The 22150-nt window shown below is 31.6% G+C and overlaps 1 protein-coding gene across 1 annotated transcript in view; it reads left to right on the plus strand.

The window, feature by feature from the left end:
- The window catches only part of NBEAL1 (neurobeachin like 1), a 165804-nt gene extending 144280 nt beyond the window's left edge, over positions 1 to 21524 (plus strand). The window contains 10 exon segments of the mRNA XM_036857714.1: positions 19 to 135; positions 2591 to 2680; positions 4374 to 4483; positions 4920 to 5092; positions 6389 to 6483; positions 9878 to 9994; positions 10356 to 10517; positions 11169 to 11317; positions 12736 to 12871; positions 15810 to 21524. Of these exon segments, the coding sequence (XP_036713609.1) occupies positions 19 to 135; positions 2591 to 2680; positions 4374 to 4483; positions 4920 to 5092; positions 6389 to 6483; positions 9878 to 9994; positions 10356 to 10517; positions 11169 to 11317; positions 12736 to 12871; positions 15810 to 15911 (1251 nt within the window). The 3' untranslated portion in view covers positions 15912 to 21524.
- Positions 21525 to 22150: the final 626 nt, after the last annotated feature.

Below are 22150 nucleotides of genomic sequence, written 5' to 3' on the forward strand. Positions count from 1 at the left end.
CTTAATTTTTTTTTGAAGGAACCACACCCTTCTAGATTATCAGCAGAGGAAGCAGTGCAGAAGCAAACCAAAACAGACACTTCAACCTTTAACTTATTTCAACACCTCCCTGAACTCAAGTCATTCTTTATAGAGGTAATATCCAACTTGATAATATCAAAGGATTTTCTCTGTGAATTCTGTACACTTCATTGTTCCTTTTGTTCTTTAATGGAGAGGGTGGATTTTAATACTTAATCCAAAATAGTAAATAATACTTCAGTAATATGTTCTTAGATTTTTTAAAACAACCTTGTTGAAAGCTTTTGTTTGCTACTGTAATGTTTGTTTTGGCTTTCTTTCTTCCAGCTTCACGTTCTCCTGAAGGAAACATAAAGAGGAAGAATAATTTGATTTAAATTGCTTTTTGTGTCAGTTGAGATGATATGTAGAGGAAGTCTAAAATAACTTTTAATTACAATGTCTACTCATATATAAAATTTGGCCCATGAGTCAGATTGTTAATTGATGATGTCAGAAGGAATAGTCAGGTGGAGCAAGATAGATAGTTAATGCTGTTCTTGAAAGAATACCTTCAAATTCACATGTTTAAATATACATATTGAATTACAGTTGATTCTTGAACAACACAGGTTTAAACAGTGTGGGTCCACTTATACATGGATTTTTTTTCAATAGTAAATACTACAGTACTACATAATCTGGGATTGGTTGAATTTGTGGGTGCAGAACTGCAGATAAGGAGGAAGCGCAGATACAGAGGGCTGACTATAAATTATATAATAATGCATGGAGGGTTGGTGTCCCAAACCCCCATGTTGTTCAAGGGTCAGCTGTTCTTTGAATAGTTCAGAATGTGAATATGAAATGCATTAATACCTATATGTTTGGTTAGGACAGATAATATTAACTCTTTTGGAAGAATACAAAATGATAAAAAGTTACTGAGAATAGATTGGAGATGTGCATAGAACAAGGAATAACTCTCATGCCATACAGCAAATGGGTGGTAAATGTTTTCTTAAAGGGCCAGATCGTAAATATTTTGAACTTTGTACCTACATATCATTTGAAGGTGCTTAATTCTTCCAGTAATGAAATGTGACAACATGATTTTGTCTCCCAGGGAAGCTCATTAGAGACTCAGCTCTGCCTAGCACATTCCAAAATTCTAGACTCCCAAAAGAAAAGCCTGTATTCAGACGATTGTTTGCACAAATAGTCTAGGCATAGTGAGCCACATGTATTATTGAAGACAAGTTTTATATCAGTGTAAGGAAGTCTTTGCCTGCCAAGTTCCCTGATGCCAGCCAATGGCCAACCTTGCAAGCAGCCTTTCTAAGGAGAGCAGTCTCAGTCCTGCTATGTTAACTTTTTGCTACACATAGGGCACAAAACCCTATTTGACCCCTAAACAGATGGACATGTAATAAGATATTTATTATGTAATGCTGATAAAAGTATTTTCATCATGTCTAATCATTTGTGGCATTGTTTTTTATAGTACAATACATTCTGAGTTCTGTCTGCAGATGCAGTGGCATTTGCCCCTCTCTGCACCCACCCCAAGTCACAGGGTAGCTTTCCTCAGGGCCAGTGTCTGGAGCAGGATAAAGAACACAATAGATATCCTTGGGTACCAATAATTGTTAATCCCTTTTCATCATCATACAAGAAGGTGTTTCCCACTCATTCATATGAAAAGAGAAGGCCTCTTTTAGTTCTCGGATTCCTAGGTATTAAAATGGTGAAGAAAATTGACGTAGCAGTGAAAGCAAGGGGCTTATTAAATGGATTTCTTCAGATACTATTTCCATTTATGCTTGTTTAAATGTCAGTTGTCTTCTCTTGATTAATTCACAGTATGAAGAGAAAAGATATGCATTAACTTCATGTGGTTATACATCATTATTTAGTTCATATAAAGCTATTAGAAAAGCACTTGGCATGTCGTATGTACCCACTAATGTTAGGTTGTAATTTATCTAATAAATGTTAGGTATAATTTATGAACTATTGTCACATCAAAAAACTTATTTCAAATCGTTTTTCTCTTTCACACTGTAATAAGATAATGGTGGATGTTTTCTGAGGACTGTCTTTATTTTCTGGTCCTTTGTTGTAGCTTTCAGGAAGGGCATCAGGTAATGGAATAGATCTATTTTTTGAAAGTTAAACCCAAAAGGAAAATTCCATAAAATATAACTAGTTTTCCCATTTCACTTATTTGAGAAATGTTTTCTTATATGGTCTGTATTTTCTACTTTATATTCATGTCAGTACGGCATGGGAAAAGGAAAGGTTTTAAATCACTGGCTGTTTTAAATGGTTGACACTCCTTGAAATCTACATCCTTGTTTAACAGCAGCATAGTGGAATACAAGAGGTGATGGGTTTCAGAACTTTCAAGTCTGCCATTCAAACATGCTATATAATTCCTTTGCTATATTTTAAATTAAGTGATGATATGTTTTGATAGAGTAAAAGGCTATATCACAGGGTTTATCTTTAAAGAAATAGAAGTTTTCAATAATTGTACCTAATAAAGATAGTAGAACCAGCCACTAAACCTCTGTCCTTTATTTTATAGGGAATTAGTGATGGTATTCCACTAATAAAGGCCATTGTCCCCAAAAATCAGTCTCGTTCTTTTATTTCACAAGGCAGTCCTGAGTTACTGGTAAGTTGATTTATACCTTTTCACACTGCCATGTCTATATCCATTACAACTTATGAAAAAAATTGAGAAAATAAAAAAATTTTTAAAGTCTTTTTTAAAAGCATAGGTAAGGGAATTCCCTGGAGGTCCAGTGGTTAGGGCTCCACACTTCCACTGCAGGGGGCCTGAGTTCGATCCCTGGTAGCCTGGTGGGGGAACGAAGATCCCACATGCTGCACAGCACGGCCAAAAAAAAAAAAGAGAGAAAATTTTTAAATAGAATTAATAGAATTAATTTGACCAAGTATAAAAATGTATCTTTTATTTACAGAGCTTTTAAGTAGTTCTGTAATTCTTTTTTTTTTTTAAATAAATTTATTTATTTATGGCTGCATTGGGTCTTGATTGCTGTGCGTGGGCTTTCTCTAGTTGCGGTGAGCGGGGGCTACTCTTCGTTGCAGTGCGCAGGCTTCTCATTGCGGTGGCTTCTCTTGTTGCGGAGCATGGGCTCTGTGTGCGCTGGCTTCAGTAGTTGTGGCACGTGGGCTCAGTAGTTGTGATGCACGGGCTTAGTTGCTCCACGGCATGTGGGATCTTCCTGGACCAGGGCTCGAACCCGTGTCCCCTTCATTGGCAAGTGGATTCTTAACCACTGCGCCACCAGGGAAGTCCTAGTTCTGTAATTCTAAAATTTATTTGGAATAATAACTATGTGAAAATACCAGGAAATTTTGTACGAGAAAATTGTGATGTAACCTCTTACTAGATGTTAAAATTTATCATAAGCAGTGAGAATAATGAAAATGAGATATAATACAGAATTGATAAAGCTCCGTCCACATGCAGGACATATTAGTGAGTACATGAATTTCGTCATTTAATCCACCTAACAATCCTGTGAGATAGGCACAATTATTATTTCCCTTCTACAGATGAGGAATTAAAACTCAGAAGTAACTTGCTCAAAGTCACAGAGCTAGCAAGCAAGGGACCCTGGCAAATGGACCAAACCTAGGTCTGTCTTATTCTAATTCTGTCACTTAGAAATGATAAAAATTGAGCATAGCACAGTGAATAGTAGAGATTCCAGAGTTAAACCTATTTTTCTAATTATCCATATTCTGTGTTTGCTTAGAAAAAACATCTAGAAAGATATATAAAAATAGAAGTACTTTTGAGTGGCAGAATTCTTGTGATTTTTCAGTTTTAATACCTGTATATTTTTAAGTTATCTGAATTTTTTTTTGGTAGTCTGTTACTTTTATCAGGGGAGAATAAAGCCCTCCATTTTTTAATGCAAATACTCACTATTACTGTCCCTAATAAAAGGAGACCTTCTTAATAATTCTTCATAAGATCTACTTATGATTTATGTTCTAGATGATAGGTAACTTATTTTTATGGTAAGACTTGATCCTTAATTTCTTCTGACTGCCAACTAATAGATGCTAGTAAACTTTGAGAAATTTTGAGGAAAATAATCTTATACTAAAGAAAGATACATTGGGGCAGCTTTTCTTGCAGTAGGATAACAATGAGCTTTTTAACCATTTGAATTATTTTAAGACTTTCTTAATGAGTCTCATGTTTTAAGTACACAATCCCACACTATTCCCTAAGTGACAAATGCTAACATCATGTGAACATTTGGTTATTCTGTGTCACTTTCTTTAATTTTTCATTTAATGTTTGTCTTCATGTGTTTCTTTTCCAGGTAACAGTAAGCATGAATTACGTTATTGGAACCCATGGATGGCTGCCTTATGACAGAAACATTTCTAATTACTTTACATTCATCAGGGATCAAACTGTGACAAATCCAAAGTAAGTAAGTGAACATTTAAAGCAAAACAGGTACAGCTAGTACCTTATTGCTAGGAAAAGCAAATAGATTAAACTTTCCAACTTCCAGCTTTCCTGATCCTGGCATACCCTTATCTTGTCTACTTTGAGGCTGTTTACAGAATTGACAGTCTTACTAAATTGGCTTTGACAGTCAAGATTTAAATCTTTTCCACACCTTCACCAATCTCAACTTCTTTACACTTAACCCTTGAGACTATTTTGTCATATGTATTTTTGTTTAATGAATAATATAAGATTAATGTAGTTTATGAATGTATTTATCACTTATTAATAGACATTTCAAAATGAACAGTTGAAAACACTTTTTATTTCTTTTTGGAGAGATTAAAAAAATAGTTGATATCGGTCTAAGTGATCTTTTAAAGAAGAGTCTAATATTTAATTGTGTTTACAGAACTCAGCGTAGTATGAATGGACCTTTTGCTCCAGGGCTGGAGATCACTTCTAAGCTATTTATAGTATCACATGATGCGAAGTTGCTTTTTAGTGCTGGACACTGGGATAATAGCATTCAAGTGATGTCACTTACAAAAGGCAAAATTGTTTCACACAATATCAGACATATGGGTAAGCATTAACTTTTTTTCCCCATAAAAAATTTTTTCTGTTTTTTTCCTAACCATAATAGTAGTACATACTCCTTATAAAAAGCATAAATTTTACCTTTGAAGCTAAGTGAACTTTTTGATAGAGTTGTGTTATGAATATTATATTCTCTCTTTAAGAGTGTCTAATGTATTTTGGTTATACTAAGCACCATATAAATTAAATACAGCTTCATAGTATCTGAAAGATGCTAGGCTAAGTCTTTGAAAAAATTGGTTGCCAAAATAAGAATTTTATGAAAAAATGGTTAAAAAAAATGTCATAGTTGAATAAGAAATCAACTGTCCTATTACTTATTTAGTAGGAAAGCATGAGAGGTAAAATTGTTGAATATAGTTTAACCAGGTGCTTCCTTTTTTTTTTTTGACCTTTATCTATCTATCTGTCTATCTATTTATTTTGGGCTGTGTTGGGTCTTAGTTGCAGCACATGGGATCTTTCGTTGCAGCACGCAGACTCTTCATTGTGGTGCGCAGGCTTCTCTCTAGTTGTGGCATGCAAGCTCCAGAGCGTGTGGGCTCTCTAGTTGCTGTGCATGGGCTTAGTTGCCCCGCGGCATGTGGTATCCTAGTTCCCCGACCAGGGATCGAACCCACGTCCCCAACATTGGAAGGCGGATTCTTAACCACTGGACCACGAGGGAAGTCCCTAACCTGGTGTTCTTAGTGTCTCAGTCTTCTCAATGTAAGAATAAAACACTGAGTAGATTTTTTTCCTAATAAACCCATTAGGGAAGGAGAATGGAGTCTGTTACTAATTCTGCGCCAGTGACTCCCAAGGTGTCACTTAGCTCAGGTTTTTAGTTTAGGAAAAATGTATTTCATACTGTGAATTTACAATGTGATACGTACTATTTTGGCTACGGACACATATTCTGTAGGATTGCAGTTCCAAGGGGAATAGAAGGTGAATGGGGATGAGAGAGTAAGGGAGCAGAGAAGCATATCAAAATTAAGTGGGGATCCATTTAAAAGCTACCTAATCTCCTGCCAAGATTTTTGACAGTCATTCCCTTGCCTCATGTCTACTCTTCACCGTCAAAGAAGGGTGGCCTCAAAGAAAGCTCTCCTACATGATTTTAGTGCTGCTCCTTTTTTATGTCAGCCTTTCCCAGTGCTTTTCCAATGCCATTCCTACATTTCTCCCTGCTAGAACAACTAATTTAGTAATAGTTTGAACATGACCTAAAATTGCCCTTATGATTCTGTTCCAGCCAAACTATGCCATTTCATTTTTTTACATTCCTTTTTCTTACAGATATTGTGACTTGTTTAGCTACAGATTACTGTGGAATACATTTGATTTCTGGTTCCAGAGATACTACGTGTATGGTATGGCAGATAACACAACAGGTAGTCACACATTTAAATACTCTTGGTTTAGATCAGAGATTCACCCTGGGAATACTATTGAGATGTTCTAATAGAATAGTGAATGTTTCTCTTACATTGAATGATTATTTGAGTTCCTTTGCCTCCTTTTACCCCTCATTCTGTTCTGTCTTAATCACCACTTTTTTCCCTAGGTTTATTGTCTGATTCATGACCTTATCTCATAGTACCTTCCAAAGACAGCTCCATATTAACTTCTTCTAGGAAAACAATTATTTTTCTTATCTTTGTTAACATAATAATATTCCTATTTTCCTTTCAGGTGGAACTACTAGAAATTATAGATTTAGAATTTTCATCAACCTTATTGTGTACTCTCATGATAATGTTGGTGCAAGGAAGTGTCTTTTTTCTTTATGGCTTCTGGATTTTCTACCTTGCTTAGAAAAGTAAACAGGCTTTTTCTCACTGCAAGTTTATAAAAATATTATCTAAAATAGTTCTTGTAACACTTTTCTTGTGTTATTTTTTAAAATTTCAATCTTTAATCCATTTCTATATTTTGTAATACAGAATATTTAATATTAGATATATAATTACGTAGAAAGTCATTTATGCCAGCATAAACAATTACCCACTAAATTGGATCTTTTTCTGTATTGCCCATTCTTTTACATTTATCTATTTCTGTGTCAACACCAAAATGTTTTTACTTTAGTAGTTTAATATTTGGTGAGGCAAATCCCCTCTCACTGTGTTTCCTTTATTAACCACAGCTATTCTTATATGAATATTTATTCTTCTGTATGAACTTTATTACGTTTTTGGTTTTTTTTTTTTATTTTATTTATGGCTGTGTTGGGTCTTCGTTTCTGTGCGAGGGCTTTCTCTAGTTGCGGCAAGTGGGGGCCACTCTTCATCGCCGTGCGTGGGCCTCTCATTATCGCGGCTTCTCTTGTTGCGGAGCACAGGCTCCAGACGCGCAGGCTCAGTAATTGTGGCTCACGGGCCTAGTAGCTCCGCGGCATGTGGGATCTTCCCATACCAGGGCTCGAACCCGTGTCCCCTGCATTGGCAGGCAGATTCTCAACCACTGTGCCACCAGGGAAGCCCTGTATGAACTTTAAAAATATTTAAACTATATCCTCCTCAGAAAACTTCATTTTAGTCTTAATGAAATCATATTTAATTTATATATTTATTTGGTATGGATTGACATGTTTATAGTTATTCCTATCCAAAAATAGGAAATGTCTTTCCATATTTGTTTCAGGTCTTTTTTCAATGTCCTTTGATAATATTTTTTAATAATTTTTTTCCATTTAGATCCTGTACTTTGTTATATTTACTTTTAATTATCCTATTTTTATGGCTGTTTCAGTGGGATTTTTAAATCATTTTTATTTGTAACTGACTATTGCTAGTAAAAAAAAAAAGCTACTGATTTCTATAGTTATCTTATATCTAATCAATTTACCAAATCCTCTTATCTAGCTCTCATAATTATTAGTATTTGTTGGATTTTCCAAAAACAAGGTAGATATACGTTAATGTGATCTGAAAATAATAGTGATTTTCTTTATCTTTTCCAATATACTCATTATTTCATTTTCTTACCCTATTACATTATTAGCAGATATAATAAAGCAAGAAAATTATAGTGAGCCTCTGTGTCTTATGTCTGATTTTGATGAAAATACCTTCACTATTGTGCCATTTAGTATACTGTTTGCTGTTAGGTTTCACTAGATTTTTTTTAATTTATTTTATTTCAGTAGTTGTCTTCCTTCTTTTTTTTTTTGGTAGGCTTTTAGTTTTAATAAAATTTCAATTTACAGAGAAGATACAAAGGTAGCACATTTTTGCCGTTTGTCTTAGCATTCTCTCCCAATCTTTTTCTCAGTATCTTTTTTTTTCTGAATATTTTAAAAGTTGGAGACTCTATGTTCCTTTACCCCTAAACACTTCAGTATGTATTTTCTAAGAACAAAGACATTCTTATACATAGCCACAGTGCAGTTATCAAAACTGAAATACTTAACATTTATACAATACCATTATCTAATCCACAGTCCAGGTTCTAATTTTGTCAATAGTCCTAATAATGTTCTTTACAGCTATTTTTCCCAGTTTCTCTTCCTTTCTTAATTTATACTCTTACTTTTTCTTAATGTAATGTATTATGTTGAGAAGTGTCCTTGGTTTGAACCATCCTTGAATTTCTATAATAAACCCATATAATTCATGAGGTATAGTTATATTTTACTGCGGGATTTTATTTGCTAGTACTTTAGTTATTTCTTTACTTATAAGTGAAATAAATCTGTTTTTATTTTGTCTTTGCATGTTTAGTATTAAGATATACAACCTTTATAAAATGAATTTGAGAAGAGTTCATCTTCCTCTGTAACTTGAATTGATTAAATAATATAGGAATTACTTACTATTTAAAAATTAGATAGAATGGACTAAGCACTCAGACTGATACTCTTAGAGGAAGACAAATGTGACCCAAGTAATAGAGTGTCAGGGAGAATTCATTTACATTGTATAATGCTCATAGAAGGTCTGGGCATTTATCTATGATAATCATAAACCAAATACCATGGAAACTACTCAAACATTCTATCATTATATATCATAGAAAGTACTGTATCAAACAAAGCACACTAAAAACAGATGAAGAAAACAACTCAAGTGCAGAGAGATTCCCTGCAATAAATTGTGCTATTAGAAGAACATAATAAGAATATCAATTCAATAAAATAGGACCTCGAAGATGAAATTATAAACTAGCATAATAAGATGAAAAGGGAGATTGCAGAAGAATCAAGCTGAGACTAAAACCAATACCATTACAATTATAAATAAACCCAATGCAGAAGCATCAAGGAACAAATTTGATGTGACTGAAAATCAAATTATTAGCATGGAAGAAAGATTTAAAGTAATCAAAGTGAATAGAAATGAAAAAACAAAAGGATTAAAGCAATTAGAAGAAGAATGATAGCTATAGAAATCAAAGACATGTCAGCATAAAGATAATTGATGTCCTTGAAATAAGGATTCCAATAAATGAAAAAGAGAAAGTATTCAGAGATGTAATAGAAGAAGTTTCTTTGAAGTAAAGGAAGAATAATTCTGTAGATGAAAAGGGCAAATAATATACCTGTTAAAACTAATCCAAAGCAATCAACTTTGAAACTCTTCAGATTAAGTTTTTGAGCTTGAAAAGATTGAGAATAATTTGAGAATCCAAGGAGAAACCCAAGAATGAGTACTTGTATGAATAGACTTAGTGGTAAGAACTAGTTGCAATGTCAGTTTGTGATTAGACAATTTAAATACAGTGTAAACCTTTTTAAAGAAAATAGCGTACAAGAAAATTACCTTTGCTTTTCTGTTTTTATATTAGGGAGGTGTTCCTGTGGGCCTAGCATCTAAACCATTTCAGATTCTGTACGGACACACTGATGAGGTATTGAGTGTTGGCATCAGCACTGAGCTAGACATGGCAGTGTCAGGATCAAGGGTAAGATTTCACCTTTAAAAATACTGATTTCTTTATATAAATTCAGAGGCAATATTTATATTTAATTTTTTTCTAGAAGAATTGGTAAAAGCATAGAAATTTTATACTGTGTTTGTCTTGAACTTTGCAAAAGTAGAAAAATACAGAAAAAAAAGAGACTAGATTCTATTTGGGGATTTTACTGGTCTTAGTAGTTAAGACTTGAAATTTCAAGATTGGAATTTTTCCTAAGGTACATGTGTCCTTGGTAGAATAATCATTTTTCTTAGTTCCTTTGCCATATTTCTTTCTCTTGCTCAGTTTCTTTTCTTTTTTTTGTTCTTCTTTTCTCTTCTCATTTTCTAATATTTTCTGTGTGTAGGATGGCACTGTGATTATACATACCATTCAGAAAGGTCAGTATATGCGGACTTTACGACCACCTTGTGAGAGTTCTCTGCTCCTGACCATTCCCAATTTGGCTATATCTTGGGAAGGACATATTGTCATCTACTCCAGCATTGAAGAAAGTACCACCCTCAAGGTATATAACAGTTTCATGCAGTAGGGCTAGACTATCTATAAGCTTGTCTTCTCCTTCCCACATTGTGTACATATGAGGAGGCATTCTGAAGAAGGAAAGAACACCATATTTTGAAAAGGATGTTTTCCCGTCATCATTCAATTTGTTCATTCCCTATCATAATATTAGCCTCATGTTTGATTTTGTTTTAGGGCTTTCTATAGGCCTATATGACTTCAAAAATAATTTCTGATTATGTGAGACTTCATAAGCTTAGGTGGAAATTACAACTGAATTAAATTCTTTTTGCACAAGACAGGGTATAAATAAACTAACTGTGAATTTTATGTATTTATTTCCTTTCGGTGATAAAGCTTTTTAAAAAATTAAGAGAACTTTTTTAGTTTTGTTTTAAGAATGTGGGTTTTGTTGGATGAGATTTTTAATTCTTTTGGAGGGGTGAGATTTTTAATTCTATTAAAGAAGAGGAGTACTTGTTTAATATTTATTTACTTAGCAATCTGATTGAAATCACTTTAACAATATTGTCTACCTACTTTCTCTTTAAGTATAACCATTTGTTTATTCCAAAATTTTAAACCCAGTCATCATTCTGTGATAGTCATAGTTTTAATTTGAGATCATTAAATTTTCTTCAACTAATCTTTGCAGGATAAGAATGCATTGCATTTGTTTTCTGTAAATGGCAAGTATCTACAGTCTCAAGTCCTGAAGGAACAAGTATCAGATATATGTGTAATTGGAGAGCACATTGTCACAGGCAGCTTACAAGGATTCCTGTCCATAAGAGATCTCCACAGGTAAATAATAAGAATTATTAAAGTATCACTTAGGAAAAGATGGTAGTATTTTCAGCCCAGAGAGAGTAAAATCTGTAATCTAAGATTTCTAATCTTTTTGTTTATCATTTATTATGAACATGTCTTTTTTGGCAACTATGAAAAAAATTGGGGAAGCTGAAGTATTTCTGGGTTGGTAAATGAAATATAGATGTACATTTTAAAAATGCAGAAAATTTTATGTTGTGTACATTTTATCACAATTAAAACAATGTTTTTTAAATAGCCAGAAAAAATTTTTTTCATAATGCCAAGCCTGGATTATGGATTTGGAAATTTGTACAATTAGAGTTTGAATTTTTAGAAACTAAAGTTAGGTTTAAAAAAATTTTTTTAATTGTGCTAAAATAAAGTATTTTTAAGGCTAGCATATCTGTTCATGATTTTGTATGTCTGTGTTTAAAATCGGTGAGGAGTCTTTTGTTATTTCACCCAGTGAAGGAAAAGATGTTTGAAAAATGGATATGTTTTTAAGTTTGGTATTCTTCATGTTTACCAACTTACATACACAAAGCACTGTTATTCCCTGAATGCCCAAATACATTCTTTTCTTTTCTTCTCTTTTAAAAAACTTATTGTGACATATTTATACTACTCAAAGTATCTTGGCCCCTCCCAAAGCCCTTTTTTTCTGAATCATTTCCTGATCCAGAGTGTTCTCTTATTACATTCATATCAGAATCACTTCTGTACCAACATCGCTTCCCTGTTTTTGTATTTTCCTTCTCATTTTTGTCATTCTTTCTCATGTGGTAGAGCATTGAGTCCACATTTCAGTAACGTCTTTCCAACATTTTGTATTACAACCCTAATCTTAGGGTATTGTTAGTAGAATCCCAAATTAGAAAAAAATTAATGGAATCTTTTAGCAGGTTGGTCTAGACCGTAGTATGTACATCCTAAGATTCTTCATTCTCTAATCATAAAAGCTGTGAGCATTTTTCATAATGAGGTGTTATATTTTTATATCATATTATATTTTAAAATATTTTATATTTTATATTACATCTTTTAAGACAAAGCAGATATACCAATTTTATTTACCTTATCCCCCACCAACACACACTTTTTGAGCTTTTGCCCTTTTTATCCAACTTTCGCTCATTCATCAACAAGGTGAAAATCATTTCGTGAGAGCACATATATATGGTTAGAAGGCAAACAGATGTTGGAAATAGAAAAAAAAATCTATTAAGTATTTTAAGTAATGCTATAAATGTGGGCTTTTGTGTCACTCAGGTTTTCTGAACCTAAGTTCCCACATCTGTAAAATTAGAATGCAGAATTAGATGATCATTAAGTTATCTTCCAGGTATAAAATTCTGTGAATCCATTGTATATCCATGTAATTATGTGTGTGTTTTTTATTTCTCCTCTAGTTTGAATCTCAGCATCAACCCATTAGCCATGCGATCGCCTATCCACTGTGTTTATGTAACCAAAGAATATAGCCATATTCTTGTAGGATTAGAAGATGGCAAATTGATTGTCGTGGGTGTTGGCAAACCAGCTGAGGTAAAACCTAGCATCAAGAATTTAGTTTCCCGTACTGTTGGGGATTCCTTTGGTTCTTTATTCCAGCTGAATCAGAAGTCTCCATCATGGATAAACAAATTGAAAAACAAATTTGATTTTTCAAACTACAGTAAATGAAAGGGGATAAAGCTAGTATTCAAGAGTGATGTTTATATTATGATATTATTGAAATCACACATTTAACAGTTTATAGCTCTATATGAAGAAGAAAGTTCTTTTATTCTGTTTTTCCAAATCTAGATTTTAGACCACATACTTGAATTTTTAATACATAAAAATATTTATAAAAAATGAAATATAGACTCAAACAACAAAACTACTTACTTTATTATTATTATTCTGTTAATTTGCCCATGCTGCGCAGCTTGCGGAATCTTAGTTCCCCGACCAGGGATCAAACCCGGGCCCAGGCAGTGAAAGCACTGAGTCCTAACCACTGGACTGCCAGGGAATTCCCCAAACTATATACTTACTTTAATTTCAACAAATATTCAGCATGATTGTATGTCAGTTGTACTTTTGTAAAAGCATCATTTTTTTTTTTACTTGGAACTACAAATATCCCCATATAAATGTGCTAATTCTCAATGAATTTCCTATAGTTCCTATAAATTTATTTGCCAGTGGTTTATTAATTACTGAATATTCAGATATAAATGTAACACTGTTCCTAAGAAAACTTAGTGGCTATACTCCCAAGTAATCTAGTGATTCTTCTAGAAAATTTATTTTGTTACATAGACTCATATTTAAGCATTATAAATTTTTATTGGTATCATTGGTCTTTTCTGAGAAATCTAAAATATGACCCCTGTAGGGGTTATTTCAAGAGAAGACATTACTGAATAACATAATATCAGTGGTTATAATAAATCTATTACAGATCATAGGAACCTTATTTTTTAATAAATATTTTAAGATTTTGTTAGTCCTTATACTCTTTTTCAGGATATTATTTTAACAAGAGAGGTCTTATTAAATTAAAGTGATTGGGACATCCCTGGTGGTCCAGTGGTTAAGACTTCGCCTTCCAGTGCAGGGGTGTGGGTTCGATCCCTGGTCGGGGAACTAAGATCCCATGTGCCTCCTGGCCAAAAAACAAAAGATAAAACAGAAGCAGTATTGTGACAAATTCAATAAAGACTTTAAAAAAATGGTCCACATCAAAAAATCTTAAAAAAAAAGAAATTAAAGTGATTGCAACAACATTTAGTTTCAGGTGTAATGGTTCCCCAAATAACGTCAGCAAGTCTGTATCTCGATATTTCACTTACATTTAAAACATTTTAAGCATTTTTACATTCAGTAGTAGAGTTTCTTGATTAATATATTTCCCAGGTAAAGATTTCCCTTCTGTCCTCTGCTAACGTGATGATTACTTGAGAACTCTGCTTAGACATTACTCTTTGAGTATGTTTCACTTTCTGTGGTTTACTCAAGTGCCTTTAAATTTGCCTGCCCTCCAACTTAGGTAATTTGTTAAGTTTACAATTTTACTGAATTTTAAAAAAATGAAATGACCTTATGTGCACACATTTTTAAAAAAATTGATTGGAAAAAAAAATACCTAAGTAGCTTCATTTCATAGGCCTAAATCAGTGTTTTGTAATACTTACCAAATAAGTTTTTGGTCCTCATTGAAAGATTTATGTAGTCTACAACACATAGAATTTGAATTGTGTATAGATTTTGAATAAAAGTATTTTTTATCTATTTTATATCTTTGTAAAATACATTTTCCATCAGCTGAATTATGGATCTACTTTAGTAATAATCTAATTGAGTACTCAGAATTTTGCATAATTATTAAATACACCTTTATGTGAACGTGTAGAAATTAAATAGATCAATAGTTATGAAAAGAGTTCCATTTCAACATCTATTTTTATCTAAAAGATCAAAATCTTGATTAATGTATATTTTTAAATCATGTATCAGTTTTACATACTATACTGTCGGTATAAAATCCATATTTATAAATCAGATGTTAAAGTGAAACTAGATTAATGGAAATAATGGTTTTGGAAATACATCTGGAAATGAAAATGCAAAGCAAACATGCCAAAGTGTCTTTGCCTGAGGCTTATCTTTTATCGCTCCAATAAATGGACCCTAGAAAAGTAACCATTAAAAAAGGGAAGCAGATGAAGCACCATTAAAAAGTAGATTGCTCTTGGGAAGGTAATTCCAACAAATCATATGGTTAGATTGAGAAATGTTTCCCATGTGGAGTTTTGTTGCCCTATGTAGAAGTATAAACACTTTTAGAGGGGCATTAACCCACTGATTGAATTAATTTTGATTAATAATTGTTATATGCTGAGAAGTGTGCTAGGTGATAAAAAATTTAATGGTGGAAAAGTGTGATTCTTACCTTCAAAGAGCTTATGCTGTTCTTATTTTCTAAATTACTTATCATTCTATTAAAGATTTTTTTACATTCTTAGATCAAACTACTTAAAAGTTACTTTCTTTTCATCAAAATGTTATTTTACTTTCTTCTTATCATTGTGATTGTCATTAATAGTACTGCAAATATAAGAGGAGAAAATTCCCCAAAACTATGTGTCTTGTTGCCTGATTAAGTTTAATTTGAGAAGATTATTTTAATGAAGTGAAATGTAGTTTTGTAAATATATAAAGTAAGGGAGTCTTGTAATTTTGATCTAAGTGGCACATTTAATTTAAAAATTTGTATGTTGGTATTAGATCTTTCTCAACTAAAAGACAATCAATGAAGAAAAGCCTTTCTTTAATTATTATTAATTAAAAATCATTAAAATGTTAATGATTCTGCTAACAAAACCTATTTCTTGTACATTCTACAGAATCATTGTCTTGTATATCAATTTCATTTATTCTTTTTTTGCTTTCTTAATAACATCTATTCTTCATTTTTCTGGATTACTTTAAACAGATGCGCTCAGGTCAGCTTTCTCGAAAATTGTGGGGATCTAACAAGCGGCTCAGCCAGATTTCAGCTGGAGAGACTGAATATAATACTCAAGATTCCAAGTGATTGTTATTTCTGCCTTCTGTCATGGATAACTGAAATTTGATTTATTGCTTTGTCACTTCAATCTGTGACAGATTAAATGTGACATTAAATCACTTTAATATCACATCTCTCAACTATCTTAAATGTTTCAGGGCTGTTATCCCTGAAAATCATTTAGGGATTACCAAAATTTGGTATCTTATATGTATAAAGTCGTAGGTTATATTATTATTATCCACTAAAAAAATTTCTGGTTAACATCATTGAACCTATCGTATTAACTAATTCTTGGTCTACACTAAGATGAATTTGAGAAAATACATTTGATTAGATTTAGTGGTTTATTCCTAAAGATCATTAGATCCATTTTAAAAAATAAACTTCTAAAAATAAAGAAGTTAAATTCAATTTGCTTATTCTAAACAGCAAAAGTTGAGGTATTTCTAATAAAAGAGTAGCGATAATGGGACAGTTGAGAGATATGGCTTTTAATACATTCTTTAGTTAATCATTCTCCTATTTACTGAATAAATCATCCTAAATACATCAGTTTTATTATGGAACTTCTGATTGGAGGTAATATTTTAAAAGCATCTGTTGCATACTTGGATTTTTAAAACTCAGTATAAATTACAGGTTTTCATGATAAGTTGAAAACAAGACTTTTGAAACTGGTACATTGGCTCATCCCACTACTACTTAGCATAGTACTAATGAGAATTTATTGCAATGTATTATTATCCTTAAATAATAAATGTTGAGTAGGAGTAATAGAAACTAGAAACACATTTTGTGGATATATTTCATTAGTAGTAGAGTTAAGGAAAAATGCTCATTATGATTTTGACAGCTGGGTCCTTTAGGTAGTAGCATCTGCAGCTCAATTTATATGTGCAAAGTACGAAATTTCTTGGCTTTTTCTTTATTAAACATTGTGTTTTCCCCCAATAATTATTGGAGTTGGCAATGATATCCAAATATATTACATTTTTACTTATTTCATATGATTGATGAATGAACCGAAAAGATATGCATAACTTAAACTAGTCATTTGGATATAGTAATTTTTTAAAATACACGTTTCTATTTCATGTTATGTATAACTTTCAGGATTACAATTAATTTTATTATACATAGCTAGATGTTACATTATGCTTTTAAACTAAAAGGCTGATAGATTTATTTTGGAATTCAAAGAGATTGTTAAACTTTGTACTTTTATAAGGTCATATTTTGAGTTAGAAAGCTTTTACAACTACAACGAGTGTCCTTAATCCGAGACTCCACAGGTTTGGGGGGAATTTATGAATCCCTTAAAATTGTGTGGAAATTCTGTATGTTAGCTGGATTTTTTTTTTTTTTCAGGAATGAATGGTTGGGTGGCTTTATTAAAAGGGTCTGCGATTGAGGGAAAAAAAGACTTTTTACAACAATATCTTTTAAAAATAATAATATTCTTTTTTCTACAAATTATAAATTTCCTTATATCCAATTGTCTTCTCAATTGAATCTTTGAGAAATTTTTCCTTTGCAATCCTCTCCTGTTGCCCACGGTATCTAATACCCTTTTCTTTATAATCGTATGAGTGAGTACAAAATTTATGAGAAGTAAAGGATTTTGTTTAGGGAAACTTTTTGATAGATTTGATTGGCTTGTATTAGGACTTGTAAAAAGTTATAGAAGAATTTTCTATCCAGTTATTTAAAATCCTCTGTTTTATTCAGTAAAAAACCGTTATGTTTTAGGTAAATCACACTGAAAATAAACTGAGGCAGCAAGTGTAAAGTAGAACGTATGCAAATGTGAAGGTTTCCTTTTTGAGGACTTCAGTAACTAGTGGTGAAAATGTCTCAAAACAAGTCAATAGAGATAATTGTCATATATTAAGATTTATTTCTTCTGTTAGTTTTTTCATTCTATTTTCATTTTTTATCTTATATATTTTAGGAAGTTTCAAGTCAAGAGAAACAAAATGATGGGGTTTTGGTATTTTAAATGTTGATTTTTAAAAAACTGTTTCTAAATCAAAACTTTGGAAATGTTTCTTTTGCCTATTTATCCTAGAGATTTTGGTATAAGGATGTTTATTTTTAAGGTCACTTAATATTGGTTTTAGAAGTTATTTTGGATGATTATAAGTTACAAAAAAGTTTAACTTAGATTATTAGGGGAAAATTCCTAAATTTTTGGTATTTTACTTTGCTACTGTTTAGATGGAGGAGCTAAACAAGCAGTATTCATTTTATAGCACAAATATGAAAAAGCTTTTTTCACAGTAGATACCCTACCTAGAGTAATAGTAGATGTTCAGAGCAGTGGGATTAACCCTTATATAATATTTTCCAAAAAGTGAAAACCAAAAATGTAAAATTTTGAGGAAAATCTTTGAGAATATTAGCAACAGTCTAGAAGAATGGAACTTAAAGTTTATTAAATAAGCAAATATAGTAGTAGCATTGGCTGAATAATTCCTCTTTTAAACAGTTTAGACCACTGATTAAAAGTCACTAGATAAAAATCACTGTAAAGATATACCTTGAGGGATTATGGTGTATTTACATGTTACCCATAGAAATTATTTCTGTATTGTATAATGGGAGAAATGAACAGTATCATTAGAGTGCAGTAACAGGTGGACATTTCAGATGATGAATATAATATCTCAACTTAGCTGTTACATGAAGTGTGTTGTCTTTGAAGAACTTTTCATCTGCTTTTGTTTCTTGACACTCGTGATGGAAATAAAAATGTCAGCATCCTGATGATGTGGAGCAATTTATACTAATAAGGAGATGATTTTTTTTTAGAAAGTGAGGTCAAGTATTAAAACATACAATAGAGGTACTCATTTAGAGAATAAAGAAACTTTATAAGATTTTTTTTTTCAACTCTTCCCAATCAGTATTCTGTCATTACTTAGATAAAATTGGAGGAGAGAAGAAAAAATAGAGTAGGGCATGAATGAAGCTTGGCCAGTTGTTTAAAATCTTATAAGCCTGTGAAGCTCATGTCATCTATGAATCAGTTTCTATTAGTTTCCTTTAGGTCACAGTGCTTTTTCAGGTCACATCCTTTTGTAGGAGAGAAAATGCCAGGTATTCATTTGTCATTAACAAGGAATGACAGTGAGGCTTCCTTTTTTCTGTATGTAAGGCATATAAAAATTATCCTTCAAGAACTAGTATTGAAAATCAGTTTAATGCTTTTGAAGGAATAAGTGTGCCCTCATAATTAATTAGAATTTAGATTTGAAAGTTAAATCTTTACCGAAGATTTTTTGTATTTTGCTTTAATAGGAGTAAGCAGAGGAAATTGTTAACTTAATACCCTATTTTTATTTAATGATGACACATGACACATGGCCTTTGCCTTTAAGTATATTTTATATTGCTATTACTAAAGAAATCACTAATGGAAATCTTTTAATTGAATTTAAAGAGGTTAGCTCCTTTTATATATTTATATTTATAAAGTGAATAGCATTGTCTTTATCACCTTTCCAATGAAAAGATGCAAGTGCATGGACTATATATATTATATAAATATTAAATAATATTATATAATATGTAATGTCCTGTGGGGGTGTGTATATATGAAGGTTGGTCTCTTCAAATACATCATTAAATATGTAATCCATAAATAAGTTCTTAAACCTGTCTTTAGGGTATAGTTTTTGACTGATATAAGAAATGAAATACATTTTTTTTTTTCCTCTAAATCTAATGTGTTCTTTTCCTTTATCAGGCAGACTCATAGCTTGTCCTAATTACTGTTTCTCTCATCAACTAAAACTGTTCTTTCCTAGTAAGTGACCAGCCTTAAACATTTTTATCACTTTAAACAAATACTGTTCTCAGTATTCTTTTTGCCTAATTCATTTATCATACGTACATTTGATTTGCTTTAAACTTGATCATCCAGAACATTGTTATAGAGAGTTTTCCTATATCAGAGTCCTTGTTGGTTTTTTTCTGATGACATTAGGCAACAATATAGTGTTATCAGTCATCATTTCAATATTATTAAAATGTTGGCCACAACTTTACTTCTTTAATTTGAATCTAGCATTTTCAAGGCCATTGTTTCTTAACTGAGATTGTAGATCAGACTTCTCTGTGAAGTTTTATAAATGTACAGAAGTTTAGGCACGACTCTGGATACTCTGAATCTCTTTACTTGATATTCTTGGTATAAAAAATTGTCTCAGGGTTATTATATTAAATCTTAAAATATTTTCTGCTATAGAAATTATATCCATTCATTTTTATAAATCAGATCCAATATTCACAGGCTTGTTTGAAAATAGGTTTAATCATTATCCATGAAGACATTTTTTCTAAAATTTGCTTGGAATAGCTTTCTTATCTTTGTTTTGCATGCCGTGGAAACAACCAAATTTCCCTTTCAGTTTGCATTATTCTTCTCATAAACTCTCTTCAGACCTTTCACATTTGAAAATTATAACTAAAATTTGCCTCCAAAAAAGTGTTTGCTTGTATTAGTTCCTAGTACCTATCAGTGAATATTTTGCATATCTGAGTTAGGTAACATTTTAAAGTATTAATAAAAAACATGAGTAACAAAATGCTAGATTTAAAACTTAGACTTAGATCTCTTACAGCGTTGAAGCTAGTAATCAGTAGTTTTCCTAATTAAAAGCATTGGATACATTCCCTAAGCACTTCTGAGGACTTTTGTAGGTATAGCCTCTGTATGGAAATACTCTTTAATTTTTCATATGGAAAGTCTTAGTATTACAAAAAAATAAAGCATTAACATTTAAGATATTTAGGCCTGTACTGGAAATGATTCAAATTTTCTACATTAAAAATATAAGGTCATCTTAGATTATAGGAGTTATGCTTTTCTTCAGTATAAGAAGCTTGTGTAAAAGTGGCTGTCTTATCAGGTACTTTTCTGATACATTGTAGTAATTCATCAGATACGTCTTCTTAGATTATCTCACTGACATTTGTCACATGTGGGTGATTTCTAAACACATTGTAGGATTTTGACCTATGAAGCTAATGACTTTAGTGAAAAATAAAAGGACAGAGATAAAATTGTATTTACTTTTGTCTTCATGCCTTTAATCTTATACCTGAAAATTCAGAGGAAAAGAACAAGTAGAAAGTCACTAATTCAACATTTGTTTTCTGTGGTTTAGTTTTAATATGTTTCCTTGGAAACTTATTTTGCAAATATTACCATAATAATAATAACACCACAATATTGTCATTGAAAAAGTTACCCATTCATTTTTCAAAGTTTGACCTGCTAGTGGACTTTTGGGTGTTTGTGTGTGTGTGTGTGTTTTCACTTATAATATGATGGCTGTCTCATTATTTAAAATTATAATTATTTTTGAGTGTACAAACGATTAGCTATTTATAATACTATTATAATATAGCATTGTAATTTGAGAATAAGAAAACAAGTTAGGATTTAGGTGGGATTGAAAAATAAAATTATATTTTATTGATTAAAATATAAACTTTTAAAAAAGAAGTCTTATTCCAATTGGACCTTTTAAATTTTTATTTTTGTAATAATATATTGCAACTTAATGTGTATAAAACTAGAGTTTCTCTGGTAGCCAGTGTACTAAATAAATAGTTACTGTTAAAATGCTATTTTTGTTGTTCCTTATCTTGGAAACATTTCCCCACAATATCTAAGCAATGTGTTTTAAGATTTATTGGGCTCAACCTACAAATTCAACAAATACTCCTTTTGCATTTTGTAGGAAAAAACTTACCTATGATAAACATATTTTGCTCTTCAGAATGCTAAAATTATATTAATCAATAAACACTTTAGAAAGTAGTTCTGTTAAGGAGACGTCAGTTGTCAGACTTAACTGAAAAAATTTCAACCTCTTAGTTTCTTATATAGGGATTAAAGAGAATAACTTTATTCCTTTGGGATTTTAACTGGTTTTCTTGGATATTTTTTGAAGTATTTAATTATAATAGTTTCTACATTTCTTCCAAAATTATGGCATATTACAGTACATCTTACTGTTAAAGATCTTTTATATTTTTGACTTTTTTTCCTATTATGCTTTTTACTGCTCTCTCCGATTCATAAATACCATCACCAAAAATTTTTTGTGGCTACTGTTTATTTTATAGTCAGCTTTAACCATATGGCTGGTCTGTTCTCTTCAGGAATTCCTAACGGGTATGGCTTTCCTTCCCCCAGCTGTTTGCTTTTATAGACCTAGAGCAAAAAAATTAGCAAAAAATAATGAGAGATC

Source organism: Balaenoptera musculus, chromosome 7, assembly GCF_009873245.2.
Source record: "Balaenoptera musculus isolate JJ_BM4_2016_0621 chromosome 7, mBalMus1.pri.v3, whole genome shotgun sequence".
NCBI lineage: Eukaryota > Metazoa > Chordata > Mammalia > Artiodactyla > Balaenopteridae > Balaenoptera > Balaenoptera musculus.